Genomic DNA, 15576 nt, shown 5'->3' with positions numbered 1-15576 from the left:
AAAACCAAAGAGAAAGTCTTGTCTTGTCCTTGGTTTTATCAATGCACTCTTGGTACCCAAGGAGCATGATCTTCTTCCTTTAAGCATTTTTGATAGTGCTTTGTCATTAATATAAAGATTAGATTTATGATCAGCCTGGCTACTTATAGCTATAATCATGATAAATGCCTATTAATGGGCTTAGTGTTTTCAGTTGCACCAAAATCGATGCAGCATACAGAAAGATACCCCTTAGCCTTTACTTTACAGCTTCTCTCTCTCTCTTTTTTTTTCCAAGTGTTAATTCTGTTTTATTAGCCAACTGGAAACTAGACAATTCTCCAGTCCAGGGAGACATTAACTTAATCTTCTTCTTCATCACCACCAGCTCCGGCACCACCCTGGCCCTTCTTGGCATTCTTCCTCTTCACTCGGCCTGGTTGGCCACCACCATAAGGAGACCATAAGGAGGGAGAAATCAATGTGCTTCTGGGAGTCCAGACGAACAATGAAGAACTGGATGTTCACCACCTGCTTGCGGACCCTGATGTGAAGCTGGCGGATGAGCATAGGACATGGTGAATAGATTTAGCCAAACCCAGCTTGAAGACCTGGGTCTGCAGCTGCCTCTCCAAGAAATCTTCAATCTTCAGGCCCAGGATGTAATCCAGCTTCATCTTGCCCTCATCCAGCACCCCAATGCGAACAAGTCGCTTCAGCAGAGCATTGCCTTAAAAAAGACGCCGTGGGTCCTTTTCGTCCAGCGTTAGCAGCTCTCGGGCGGCCTTGCGGATCTTGGCCAGGGTAAATTTGACTCTCCACACCTCACGCTTGTTCCGGAGCCCATATTCTCCGATGAGTTTCAGTTCCTGGTTGAGACGCGACTTCTCGAAGGGTCTCCGTGGGGGTCACATAGGTCTTTCGACAAACCCAACTTCTGGCAACCGGCATGTTGGCATCTCTGGGCCTGCTGCGCCTAGGAGCTCACAACTGCGACAAAGAGACACACACCTACAGCTTCTCTCTTGAATAATATACAGACTGTTATGTTTGTCAGCTTTCTGTCATTATGACAAAAATATCAGAAAATTAATTTATGAAGAAGATCCACTTTGCTCATGGTTTTAGAGGGCCCACTTTTTGGTCAGCCTGTTGGTTTGGGAGCATGGCAAGACACTGAGAGCATCATGGAAGGGTGTGAGAGAGGAAGGTGCCAATTTCATTACACCCAGGAAATAGCAGCGAGCACATGGGCTGCGATTCCCTACCTCCTTCAGTGGCAAACCTAACATTCTTCTCCGAGGTCCTACCTCTTTTTTTTTTCCTCCACCTCAAGAGAGGGTTTCCCTGTGTAACAGCCCTGGCTGTCCTGGAACTCGCTTTGTAGGAATTCCTATCCTTCAAAGGCTCCACTGAACTCCAGTACCTCCTCCGGACCCAGACTTTATCTAGCCCCCTTTTCATTTGGAAACCAGGCTTCATCTCCATGGACAATATTTAATTTGGAACTTACAACTGCCTCAGAAAGCAGGTGTTATCATCATTTTATACATGAGGAGACAGAGCTTAGAGAGATTGTTATCTGCATAGATGTAAACAGCGAGGATAACGAAACATCTGAATTCTAGTCTGATTTTAGATCCCACACTTTTAACACTCTACAGCATACTTCCCTAGAAGGGAGAAACACTGAAGATCAAACCAGCACCCACAATACCAGAATTCGAAGCACTTTGGGTAATTGAATCAATGACACATCATTTGCTTTGATAATGAAGGTGATAATCTTCCATCCATGTCAGCTTAAACTTAATTCCACCCCCTATCTCTCTGGCTTAATTGAAAACAAAAAGCCCTATTATAGCCTGCTTTGTGGCCAAGAAGTTCCTTATTTAGTCATTACTCAAACAGTTGATTGTGCATGGCATTTCCCTGGAAGCAGGAATCTTCTCTTTGCTGAGATGTTAAGAGGTGGTTCTGCTTTGTGTATTGCTATAGGAAAGATGAGAGGTGATATCTAGGAATATGTTTCAATACATGTGAGTGGTATGAAATTCTTGCTTCTTAAGAGGTGCAAGCCATGGATGTTTCTGTGGCTCTCATAAAAAAGCTTTCTGAAATTTCACGGCCTGACATAGGAGTCCAGAGCCATCACCAGCAAGTATTGGGATGTTGGGAGCATAGTCATACACAGTGGGGGTCAATGATTATGCTTTTGTTCTGAGGTGAAAAACTACAAATATATACTTGCCTTTTTTTTTCTAGAATCTGTGGAAGTACCTACCCATAAAAGCAGGCTGTAGTTGGTACAGAATTTGCAATAAGTTCCCGTATGCAATCTCTCCAATCTCTCTCTCTCTCTCTCTCTCTCCCTGTCTCTTTCTCTCTTTCGAAAAAGGGTTTCTCTGTAGCTTTGGAGACTGTCCTAGAACTTGCTCTGTACACCAGGCTGGCCTTGAACTCACAGAAATCTGCCTGCCTCTGCCTCCTGAGTGCTGGGATTAAAGGCGTGCACCACCACCATCCGGCTGCACTCTCTTTTAATTGCCACGGCAGAATTAGGAAAAGTCTTATGGTCTGGACACAATTTTGGAGTGACTATTTTTTTTTTGGTTTTTTTAAAATTTATTTATTTATTAAGGATTTCTGCCTCCTCCCCGCCACCGCCTCCCATTTCCCTCCCCCTCCCCCAATCAAGTCACCCTCCCTCATCTGCTCGAAGAGCAATCAGGGTTCCCTGACCTGTGGGAAGCCCAAGGACCGCCCACCTCTATCCAGGTCTCGTAAGGTGAGCATCCAAACTGCCTAGGCTCCCCCCAAAGCCAGTACGTGCAGTAGGATCAAAAACCCACTGTGATTGTTCTTGAGTTCCCATTCTTCCTCATTGTCCGCTATGTTCAGCTAGTCCAAATTTATCCCATGCTTTACACGTTGGAATGACTATTATTCATCACACTGAGACTGGAACTTGTTTCTGTCCCCAAAGCCTATTTTTCTCCAGTGTTTGCACTCTAGGAGGTCTCTTTGGTTGATCTGCCCTGTCATAGGCCTGACACTGATTCTTTAAGAAGCATCCCCTGGCTGGACATCCACGCACATGCCTTTAATCCAGCTTTCACTCAGGAGAGAGAACAGGTGGATTTCTGCGTTTGAGACTAGACAGGTCTACAGAGTGAGACCCCCATCTCCAAAGCAACCAAAAAGAGAGTGACCAAAATAAACAAAAAAGAAGCAGTCACTGGTAACACGACTCTTTGACATCAGTCAGATCCTACTGGAAGGACGCAGTCTTTTCAGACCACGATATGCCACACAGCTTCAGGTGTGTGGCGGCTCCTCAGCCAGGACTGAATCACACGTTAGTTGCTTACAGGTTTCAACCACTTGACAACTTCAGCCGGAGTTCTGGGCTTGCCCAGGTCATGTCTGACCTTCACTTGGGATGTCACTGTGCTCTCTCTTTTGGTCTTGACTATGCTGTAGGCATCCACGATTGAAAAGTAGCCTAGCTTTCATATGGGGAGACATTCAGCAATCAGTGGGATTCTGAAGAGCAATCTTAATAAGATGGGAATGGAGACTATTTAATGGTAGTTTTTAATCCTCATTCATATGTGTGCCTGAGAAATGTGAGTCAGAAAAATGGAGGATTCTGGCAAAACGTAGAACCTAACTGTGGCCTGTTTCCCTCACTTGGTGCTAGATGAATGTAAGTGATGTCTCTTTCCAGACGTTTCTGCAGCCCTGGAGGAAGGAGTTGCACAGACCATGTTTACCACCGTGCACTTTGAACATTGCCTAACAAGACCATTCCCATTTAGTAGACTGGTGATGTGCCAATCAGGGGAGAAGCAGGATATTTTTATACTGTGATAGTTTAAAGAAACGATCTTTATTTTTAAGTGTTCATCTGGATAGACATGCCAATAAATATTTCGGTCACATTTTGAGCAAAACTCACAAGTTGTTTTTTTTTTAAACTTTACATGTGTACACAAGATGACACAATTTTATGGGCTCTTAAAAGAACAAGGCATGAGGAATACAGTGAGATACAAGCTCATAACCACATCGAAGTCAGTGAGGATATCTGATTCAACACAAAAGGTCACCAAGCTGTGTTTTAGAGGGAGGGCTATCTGAAGACGGGGTTGCGGATGTGCTCCAAGGCCCTTTGTGGGACGTTGTAAGCGGTGGGGGGAGACAGAAAAATGCTAGGTTTTACTCAACCTAACAGGGAACTATGGGTTGGCAGGGTTTCACGTATCAGGTCTGACTGTTTATTCAATGAACGCAAAGAAAAGTAGGCTCTGATTATCATGCCCGACAGTGATGTATTCTCTCTCTCTCTCTCTCTCTCTCTCTCTCTCTCTCTCTCTCTCTCCCTCTCTCTCTCTCTCTCTCTTTATCTCTCTGAGATCTTGACTTTGGCTTGCTAAAACAGTTCTTTGAGGCCTTCATTTCCAAGCAACGAAGGAATTAAACATGAGCTAGGTGGACTCACAGGTTGAGACTTCAAAGCTGTAGTGATACACGAATCAACAAATCAAGAGCCGTGTCTCCACTAATACTTGGACAGCTAGTATTAAATTCTTCTGAGAGCCATTAGCAGGCAGGAAAAGCAAGAGTTTTCACCGTCAATTTTTGCCCACAAACGTGGAGCTCAAGTTTGTAGACAGCAGAAAAAGGAAGGTGCATCCATGTATGCGGCACGCCCCCCTTTACTGCTGATTTTCATTAGATTTGTGTCTTAGAACCATTGACTATTTGGTAGTTTTATTTGTTAACTCCTATTTAGGACTCAGCTGTAATGTGAAAACCCTTCCCCTATAACTACTAAGAATGCCCCGTCCTAATTAACTCACAATATAATCATAATGTAAGCAAACTCTACTTCCTTAACTCCAGGGAGAGATTTCACTGGCTAAAAACAATGCTTTCTTTACTGATTTTATTTTGTCATCCTGAGCAATTGATTTTTTTATATGATCTCACATATATAAAACCAGACTACTACAGCCCCACTTTCCCAAGGGAGGGTTTGAAGCAGGAATCCATCCATCCATCCATCCATCCATCCATCCATCCATCCATCCATCCATCTTGTCCGAGGCCTTGCTTAAGCTCAGACCCTCAGAATACCATAGCAATAAAGAAACGTAAGTCAGTTCACAGCTGCTACAGAAAACAAAAGTTAGTGTTAAGTTTCCTCGATCTCCCTTCTCACCCATCTCAGGAATTTCAAAGCATCCTCCACCCATTTCCTAAGTCCTTCATACCTTTCTTAGTGCTCCTTCTGACAACCTTGCCTACTTCAATGAAAAATATATCCAAAGTTCCAATTCCCTCCAAAACCTTAAATCTGCAAGTTCCAATCTTTCTGTAAGAACATATTCCAGGCCAGTCAAGCTCTTCACATTTCTCTTGTATTGTCAGGAGAAACAGACCCACATCAGTTGCACATTGGAAATGAGAGCTAGCTAGCTGTCTCTATCAGCTTGAGAAGTGGCTTCATCACGGCCGACATGTTCCCGCTCCATGTTCAGTAAAGAGAAAGGGGGCACTGGTAGCTCCCATCAAACATTATCTATGCTAGAACTCATAGAGAAAAGGCTCAACGTGCAGAGTTTGCCTGAGTAAGGATGCCGAAGCACTCGATTTTACAGCCAAGGGCTTCAGAAGAGTGGCAACCGCATCCCCAGCTGACTCTGCTGGTTACAGCCTAGTGAACCACAAAGACCTGTGAGGGGGTAAAGTCTCTAATAAAACTGAAATAGCTTCTTTCCTTAAATAATGTTCAATTCAGCTAAAGAGTTGGGCAGTTGTTCACATGAAGCTATAGAAAAAAAAAAAGGTAATCTCCAGTTACTATCAACACCAAAGAAGTGCACACCAACCAACCACGGACCAAAGAGACTTTGGTATTGTAGCCGTAATAGACAATGTGCGGCACGGGAGCCGGGAGTTCCCTGATGGTTAGATGGCAGGGTCATAGGAGGCTGCTGAGACCTGCTGTGTCTCCTGGGAGGTTGATGCACCCCGCGTTCTCTAGCAGGAGTCACATACACACAAGCTTATCGGCGGGCTTGTTAAAACAGCGTGCAGGACTGCTGCACTGGAAAGCCACCTCCATCTTGCATAAAGGCTGTGATTATTCTGAGGAAACCATACTTGGTGCCATAGATTCAAAACTACGGCCTCAAGAGGAATGCATGAGAAGTTTCCCCCCTAAAAAGTCCCCTCCAAGACGATACTCAGTTTCGGCTTGTGACCTTAGCAGGAGAGCAGAGAGATGGTGACTGGGGGCAGGCAGTTCAGAAAGACGTCCCTAAAGATTGAGTTGGGCAGCTTTGGGAAGAGGGAAGATGTTTAAAGTTAAGGCCTTTATCTGCGAACAACAGTATATTAATAAACTCTATACCATATTTACAAATGCATTCTCTTGTATTAAAACTAACAGTATTCTGTTCACAGTGCCATTGTTTATACAGGTAGCAATCCCATAATACTCGTGTATTTTGGCATGGGAATCAGTAGCGTTTGGTATTTACAGAAAGTGTACACGTGTGAATATAAACAGGTCACTGAATCCGTAAAAGATAGATGGGCCGGAGGTGCAAAGGAATGAACTGTACAGCACCTGCTACCAGCCGGGAAGGGAAACACGGGGTTTCGTAAATCGCAAAGATGCCAAATCTCTGACTAAAAGTGGCAAAGAGTCAATAGCAAAACAATGAACCCCCTCTTCAGGTTTGGGTACACTGAGTAATCTTAGTCCAAAGATTTAGACCCATTGCCTGGTGCATGAAATAGAAAAGTTAAAAAGATTCATTATTATTTTATAATAATAATTATTATTAAAATAGAAGATACTTTCTCTCACACTCTCGTTTGTGCTCTGGCACGAAGACCAGTCTTGCAGTTCCAAGTTTGCTGGTGTTGTCATGCAGGTCAGCGGTCTGATGGCGAACCCTAAAATGCTCTGGACGTAGGAGCTGCTGCCAGTGTGACCAAGGGCCAGAGCGGGACATGGCAGAAGCACCTCTTCCTTACTCCTGGTCTTTTCGGTTGGGGCAGCAGCCCCAGGATCAGCTCCAGGGACAGGACGAAGCCGCTTATTTCGGCAGCTAATGCTGAGGTGACAATGGCTTCTGTACACTTGGATCAACGAAGGGAGGCGGTAAGTGGCAGGCGGGTGGCATTCGAAGCCCAGAGTGGTGGGTTTGTGGCGAAGGCCGTCAGATGGCCTTGCTCCTGCAGACTGGGCTGTCTTAGGGCGTGGCACCTTCCGTCTGCTCCAGGGTCTCAGATGTGGGGGCTGCGGAGTCCTGGCCGCTGCCCCTGCGTCTGTGCTGCTTGGACAGCAGGCTCTTCCACTGGGCTTTGTTGTGAGCCAGATGGCTTAGCATGTTCTCCGACAGGGTGCTGTTCCCGGTGAACCGGGCCCACTCCCGGAAGAGCGGCTCCACGATGTAAGTCATAAAACCTGCAACATGCAAGGTCACACGCGAGGTCACCACACGGGGGATCAGACCCACCTCCTTCACAAACACAACAGATGCGCACAGGGCACTCTGCAAGGGACAGGTGGGCGAACAAGATACGGTCTAACTGTTTTTATTTGGGGAGAGAGAGAGAGAGAGAGAGAGAGAGAGAGAGACAGAGAGAGAGACAGAGAGAGAGACAGAGAGAGAGACAGAGAGAGAGAGACAGAGAGAGACAGAGAGAGAGACAGACAGAGAGACAGAGAGAGAGACAGAGAGAGAGACAGAGAGACAGAGACAGAGAGAGAGACAGAGAGACAGAGAGAGGGACAGAGAGAGAGACAGACAGAGAGAAAGACAGACAGAGACAGAGAGAGACAGAGACAGAGAGAGACAGAGAGACAGAGAAAAGTGTGTGGAACCAGGGAAGACAGGCAGAGAGGGGAGAAAATAAATGGCTGAGGACCCTAGGGATTTGGTCATAATTCACTCTGATTACCTAGTGGGATACTTCTTTTGAGATTATTATTTTTATCGCATTGTCTTGCCTTCAATGACACCAGTCTGTGTGGTGTTTTGTTTTTATTTTATTTTAATTTTTTTTTTTTTGAGACAAGGTGTCTCTATATAGCCTAGGCTCTGGGATGTTGAGATTATAGGTATGTGCTGGCACGCCCAGCTATAAACATTCATTGTCAATGCAGACTTTTTTTAAAAAAAGCAGTGCTAGCTAGGATTAAACCCACAACTTGGCACATGCGAGGTAAATGCTCTACAACGGGCATATGCCCAGCCCCTTTGATAGAGAGTTCTAGCTGCAAAAAACCACCCTGCTTTAGTGAATGCGGACGACTGTTTGATGTTAGACTTCCTAGCTCCGTCAAAGCCCCTGCCCGACAGGGTCTCATATGCGGCCTTGGCTGGTCTTAACTCATCTCGACCCTGCCGTCTCTATCTCCAGAGTGCTGAGGATACCGGATTCTACACTCATGTCCAGATAAAGTTTCTGTTCTTTTCATCATCAAACACTCATCGTGGTCTAATCCTGTCTTATTCTTAATGTGTTTTCCACATTAAGCATGATCTCTTAAACAAAGATAACTTTCTGTATAGTGTGGAATATTTGGAATTACCATAAACTTGGATTTATTTAGGTTTGATTGTACTTCACTGAGATGGAAACATGAAGAAAATGGCAAATGTTTTTGTGTGTAATAATTTTTCCAGCAACTAACACTTTATATTTAATAAGTACGTGAACTACAAGTACTTGTTACTCTTGAATTTAGATATCTGACTTTTTTTTGAAAAAAACTGGAAAATGATAGCCTTCTCAAAGTCAAAGTATGAATTTTAGAAAGTGATGCCTCCTAAGTAGAACAGTTATAGTTCTAACATTAAAAAAAACATTCAACTCATTTCCCCCCTGCCGCTACCGTGGAATTACCTCTGATCTGTGACGTTACCGTGGAATTACCGCTGATTTGTGCTGGTGTTCTGTGAAGGCTTTTTACTCTAGCTAGGAAAGTGATTTTAAAGTTGGAGTAAGCATCAGAAGGGCTCGAGGGGCTGCCCCCTCAGTTGCTGCTTACTGTATCTTCTGGTGTGGTGGGCAGGGTAGGGAGGGATGGTGGCTTTATATGGCAGGTTGAAGGAAACCTTTTTTTTCTTTTTGTCTTCCTATAGATTCTACAAATCAGAGATGAGTTTGATTTCCTATCTTTTAAAAATGATGGAGGGAGGAGAGGAGTGAAGAAGTGTGGGAGAAGGGGAGGAAAGTGCTCCTTCCTTTTGGGCAGATGTGAACTACTTCCGTAGAAAGTCAACCCTAAGACTCACACTCGGGAATGTATCATTTTAGGTCGGGATGGGAGAGAGAGAGAGGTAGAGATTGCTCTTTACACACTTTCACCACTGAGCTCTCTCCTGGGGAGATGGGGTAACAAAAGGGGATAGTGGATGGCTTAACCAGAACCAAATGGTGTATGAAAAAGCCTCATGGAAACCCGTTTATGAACAGTCTAATTTCAAAATACAACTTTCAGAAAGGGAGAGAGAGTTTGAATGGAATGGCCCTGCATGGGTGGGCACTGCCTCTCTCCGAAGACATGGGTTATTAAATGAAAATTACACTACAAGGCATGGACTACTGACCTATGACCCGGGGGGGTCTCTGAAACCCTGTAGGTTATTGCCATTGCCCAGGTTACCCACCACAAGTATATGGTTAGACTCTATTGCTGAAGATACCACACAGTTTGGATGGAGGATATAGAGAAATCTTAAACTAACTCGGAAACTTCCTCCTTGATGGCCAGCTTTCAGTGTACCAGAAGGTATTAAGCATGCAGCTTTGGAGAGAGGAGACCGATGTCTTTTAACACAGTGCTTGTCCCCGTGTGCTGCGATGTTGACCTGCCCGACAAGCTGTGCCTTCCAGCACACCCGTGGCATGAATGTTACGAGTTAACTAACTGCTTTCTGATTGGATTTGAGACCTGTTCCACAGGAAAGAATTTCTTGTCTGGCATTGCAATCCTAATCAAAAGCTCATGGCTACAGAGGCCACAGGCCCTAGGGTAGAACATATTGCGTTGTTAAATGTCCATGCATCAAATTGTCTTCTAAATATTTGTGTTTATCCCCTTAGGTCTGGGCTGCTCACGACCTTGGTGAGAGAAGCTTCCTTCTGCAGTGGATAGCAGTTGGCGGAGGAAGATGCAATTAGTCAGAGTGCCAAGAGTGAGAGACTGAGTATTCAATATTAAATGAGAGAGATATCTCATTATCCCACCCTCTCATCCCCAAAGGCCCAGAGAGCATTGTGGGATAGGAGACAAAATGAATGTAAGACTCAGGGAATGGGAGGTTGCTGGGAGATGCTGGGAGATACCATCCTTTGGCCATGACTTGGCTGCCACAAATTATAAACTCAGCAGCCGTGAATACCCACACAAGACCTATACAAAGTCAAGTCAGGTAAAAATCTGTGCAGAGATGGGGTAGAGGATCTTTAGGCCCTACTCATACTGAGTTGCTTTTGGCAGTGGATAGTTACTGGGACAGGGAGAATCATTTTTTATTAAGGATATAACCACTGGGTTTCCCAGGCTCTAGTGAGTGGTTCCACATCCATGCACATATGGGCAGCTCTATTTGAACTTGGGTCATAAAAATATATATGAAGTTGGTATGTGTATGATGGGGGGCTATTGAGGGAAAGATAAGGGGTAGATATGATCATATTTCATTGCATACATGTATGGAATTAACAAAACTAAAGATAACTATAAGTTTCTTTTCTATTAGTCAACACAATAGCCATAAACAACAACAACAACAACAAGAATATGAGAACAGACATTTAAGTGGGGGGGGCAAGACAGAAAAATAGCTACATTGTATAGGATTTCGTGGAGAAAGGAGTATGTGGGTATGGACCAGAGCTTGCAACATCCATTTGCCCCTTTATCTCTTCATCATTTTCCCAATTGAGCCTGACTTACCTTGTCACACTTTCCGACCTGAACCTGCCAGAGCTGGCAGATGTGTAGCAGGGAGAGATTTAGGAATGGAGTGTTGTTTTATACTCATCTTCCCTTTCTCTTTCTTGCTATTCTGACGCAGTAGCCCTAGGAGTTCCCCTTTCATTCAATACCCATTCCATTTTAGAGGCGGTATCTATGGCAACCACATATTACTAGGCTGAAAACCAGGGCATACGATGAGACAAAATACATGTACGTGTGTTCTCATGACAATAGCAGGACAGACCTCTGAAATCAGACCTGTCCTCCAGATCTAGGCTGTATGCTTAATAGTGTAAAGGTTTTTACTTGGGAAATGCATGACTCTATGTGTTATAAACAGTAACCTGGCAAGAGTCTTTCTATCCAGAGTTTAATAAAGGGAGTTTCAGAATTAGGAATCATACCTCTAAAACCTCCTAACTAAAGCACAAAGCAGGGCTGGACTCAAGAAAGTTGAGGCTGTGTCTCTGTTGTTTGTTTCTGAGTTGCCCTTTGCTCTTGGTGTTCTCTCTCTCTCTCTCTCCCTCTCCCTCTCCCTCTCCCTCTCTCTCTCTCTCTCTCTCTCTCTCTCTCTCTCTCTCTCCCTCCCTCCCTCCCTCCCTCCCTCTCTCTCTGCCTTCCTCCATGCTCTCACTTTCTTCTTCTTCAGGTGATCTTCGCAGATGCCCCATTCCCAATGCCAAGGCACTGAGCTTGGAGACTTGCAACCCTATGGATGCGAAGGCCTCTGTGGAGTCTGTGGGAAAAGGTGCAAAGCTGCAAACTGCTAGATGCCAAGGATGCAGTTTGTTAAGGAAAAGAGTTAATGTTTTGTTTGGCTTTGACGGAAGTACTCCCAGAAGAAAGGCTAGCTTTACACAGAGATGGAATTAGGGATTTAAGATGTAGAGCAAAAATATTTCCTTCAGTAAAAGTGAGGAAAGTAAAATTTTGCCCACTTGATCTGCGTGAGGATCTTATGTGCAATGAGATTAGATAAAGCAATAATCATTCTGCATGCAATGTGAACATACTTGAACAGATTACCACAATTGACACTTGAAAGGGAGTACAGTTCTGTGAGAACATGACTGAAATAAGTTTTAGAGAGAGAGGAAATGCTGACATCTGGCCACAAGGGGACAGCAGGGCTCTAGGATCTCAGGCCTTACATGGGAAGGGGACCCTGAAGAGACTTTGAATGGCTAGAGTCTATTCTTTGTATGTGTGGTGTGTTCTCATGTGCATGTGGTTGCATATGTGCATGTGGGTACAGAGGTATCTGTGCATGCAGTTGGAAGCCAGAAGTCAAAGATGGGTGTCTTTATCAGCTGCTCTCTCTTTTATTACTATTGTTTTTGTGTATACATGTGTGTGTTTGCAAGTGCACATGTGTTCTCATGCATATGAATGCCTGTACGTGTGTTTTGCATTTATGTGCACGTGTGTGCTTGTGTTTGCATTTGTGTGGATGCATGTGCGTATTTGTGTGCATATGTGTGCATGTATATATGCATGTATACATGTGCTTACAAGTGTATATTTTGTGCATGTGCAAATATGTGTGCATATATGTGTATACATATATGCGCATGTACATTTACACATGCATGTGCATATTTGTGCATATGTGTGTGTGTGTGTATGTGTGTGGAAGCCAGAGGTAAATTGGGTGTTTCTCCAAGATTGCCCTTCGCCTTTATTTTTTAAATTATTCTTAAAAAATTAAAAATATGTTTTATTTTAATTTACCTGTATGTGTGTGTGTGTCTGTATCTGGGCTTTAACACATGAGTGCATGTGCCCACAGAGGTGGTTGGGAGACACTGGACATGGATGCTAACAACCAAACTCGGGTCCTCTGCAAGGGCAGTCACATGCTCTTCACTCCTGAACAATTTATCCATTTTTTTTTTAAGACAGGGTCTCTTACCCAACCTGAAGCTCATTAATTCATCTAGGATGGCTGACCAATGAGCTTCGGGGATCATTTGCTGGCGTCTGTGCCTAGCTTCTTATGTAGGTTCTGAGGATCTGAACTTAGGTCTTCATGCTTGTGTACCTGTGAGGCAGGCATACTGACAGAGCCATTTCCCCCACCCACTCCTCCGTATCTTTTGACACAGGATCTCTTGGTGAGTCTGGAGTTTGCCTAGCAAACACTTTACCTACCAAGCCATTGCTCCAGCCAATAGATTCTGTTCTTTTTGTAGTGCTAGGGAGGGGTTCAGGGCCTTGCACATTGCATGCAATTGCTATTATACTTCTGGGTCACCTTCTGAGCTCTTGGCTTTTTAGACTGGGTTTTACTATGCAGCTCAGTCTGGCTTTGAATTTGCTACTAGTCTATACTGGATTTGAATTTATGATCTTAATAGTTCATCATCCCAAGTGCTTGGATTATAGGTATGTACTATAGGGCTTCTCTTGATTTCTATCCTAAATCACAAAGTAATACTATAACTTAGTATTAAGTTAGTTAAGGGTCTGTAACAAATCCATACCTTAATTGTTCTAATTTCTCAACTGAGGATTATCTAAAAGATCAGTCATGATAAAAGTCTTTGCTTGGTCCAGCTATTTAGATCTCCGGAAGGCTGTGCTGTCGTGGTTGTTGTCGTTATGATTATTTTTTATCATTTTGTGACTCCTGGTAGAGGTGCAAAGCTATTCATTAAAAAAAAACAAACAGATTCTAACTCACCGATTTGTATGCTAGGGATTGAGTCTTTCTGTTGATTACAAAGAGGACTGATTTCCAGTTCAAATTTCTGCTCAAGGTCACCTAAGAAGAAAGAAGAAACACATGGCAATTCAGATTCATAGGATGTTGGAGGAACTTATTCTGGGGGCTACTGTTTCTTCCCTTGGAATCACCATGAACCCTTTAGGATCACTGGCTCTTGGAGCTTGTCTAAAAAAGGTAAAAACCAAGGGCATCAATGATCGCTAACAATGGCTCATTTGAGTAGTATCTTCTCTCTCTCTCTCTCTCTCTCTCTCTCTCTCTCTCTCTCTCTCTCTCTCTCTCTCTGTGTGTGTGTGTGTGTGTGTGTGTGCGTGCATGATGCATGAGTGGAGAAGGTGGGCACAACCATTAGGCAGAGACTCTCTTCTTCACCATGTCAAGGGTGGGGCTCGAACTTGCATTGTCAGGCTTGGTGGCAGGAGCCCTCACCATTTTCATAGATGGAAACGCTTTCTGCCTAGTCCATTCTGGGAACTCCTTGAAGTGTGTCCACCACACTAGGAACTAAAATTTTAATTTCTTTTTACATGATAACTAATTAAAATTTAGCTTACCACATAAGCCTCAGAGATAGCTTATTAGAAAGTGGAGCGCAGCGCCTGGCCTTCAAAACCTAGCTGAGTCCCACCCTTGTCAGCAGTGGGCCTTCCATGATAGGTCTCTACCGTTGTATTGCATGTCTTTCCGTGAGGTTGGTTTAGTCCTTCTCTTACTCAACAGACAAGTATGAAACACTTGTATTCTTCGGGAATTCTACTAACCAATGCACAAGGTAGAAAAAGAAAAAGCAAACAGTCTCTCTTCTCCAGAAATGTTGCTGATTAGCATTTGGGAGGTAATGCTACACTGTAAACCAGCTATATTCCTTTTTGGCTACTGTAACATCCCCTATGTGGAATTATTTATATAAAAGTAAATTTTACTGACAATTAGACAAAGCTAGAGGTGGATGCTCAATAAAACCTTTTTGAAAGACTAGGTTAATTGTGGAGATCTCAATCCATTTTCACAACTTATGTAAAGAAATTCTACCTTCTTAATGTTTGTCCTTCTGAGGATCTGACATTTTCCTAATTCATAGGCTACCATTTTCCTCTCCCCTGTGTCTGAAACCTGAATTTAAAGGAATTTTCTTTGTTTAACGATATGTTATAGCCATGATGTTTGTCCTACCTGGGCACAGTGGCCCATGCTCACAACACCCACATTCTAGAACCCGAGGCAAATGGGTTGTGATTTGGAAATCAACCTCTATTATATATCAAGACTCCATCTCAAAACAACAACAACAACAACACGGTGACAGCAACAGCAAAAGAGACAACCATCTAGAACTGTCGATAGAAGGCTGACTGCCAGGGGCAGGGTGAGATGAGTTGGCATGAGTTCAAACCCCTCATTGAAATCCAGAATGGGATCAGTTAAGATGATGGAAACTATAAAGTTAAAAGAATATTCGATATGGATTGAAGATTATTTGGGTGAGCAGAATGCAGCATTCTCAAAACAAACAGAAATTCTACTGGACGACAAGGCTGGTAGCTGGATCTGGCTATGTGCTGGTCTGTACTCAGTTCCTTTGTCTGCCATGGGATATCCAGCATGTGTGAAAGGTCCTCTGTAGTGATGGCAGAGACAAGAATTCCAGGCCGTTCCATATTATTCCATATTATTGCGCTGCATACACAGATCTAACTAGGGCTAGTTTTTGCCTAGAAATACTATAGGTCACCTTATTGCTTGGTGCCGTGAGTTCCCCTTAGTCAACAGCTTTGATTTGGAACTCCATGTCTGCCCAAGTGGTATGACCCTTGCCCCAAGTTGCTTAGCATCTGAGTAAAGTGTCAGATGAGCA

General features: G+C 43.8%; 1 protein-coding gene and 1 pseudogene across 3 annotated transcripts in view; both read right to left on the bottom strand.

Annotated features, from left to right (window-relative positions):
- Positions 1-263: 263 nt before the first annotated feature.
- LOC142842562 (small ribosomal subunit protein uS4 pseudogene) lies at positions 264-998 on the bottom strand (annotated as a pseudogene).
- Positions 999-3852: 2854 nt separating this feature from the next.
- Positions 3853-15576, bottom strand: part of Pde7b (phosphodiesterase 7B) — a 314676-nt gene continuing 302952 nt past the window's right edge. For all 3 annotated transcript variants that reach the window (XM_075947938.1, XM_075947946.1, XM_075947929.1), the window contains 2 exons: positions 13677-13757; positions 3853-7465 (listed from right to left, as the gene is read on the bottom strand). In XM_075947938.1, the coding sequence (XP_075804053.1) occupies positions 7251-7465; positions 13677-13757 (296 nt within the window). In that variant the 3' untranslated portion in view covers positions 3853-7250. The remainder of the gene's footprint in view (positions 7466-13676; positions 13758-15576) is intronic.

Source organism: Microtus pennsylvanicus, chromosome 1 (assembly GCF_037038515.1).
Source record: "Microtus pennsylvanicus isolate mMicPen1 chromosome 1, mMicPen1.hap1, whole genome shotgun sequence".
Lineage (NCBI taxonomy): Eukaryota > Metazoa > Chordata > Mammalia > Rodentia > Cricetidae > Microtus > Microtus pennsylvanicus.
The sequence above is the reverse complement of the archived record's forward strand: the minus strand, read 5'-3'. Positions and strand labels throughout refer to the sequence as shown.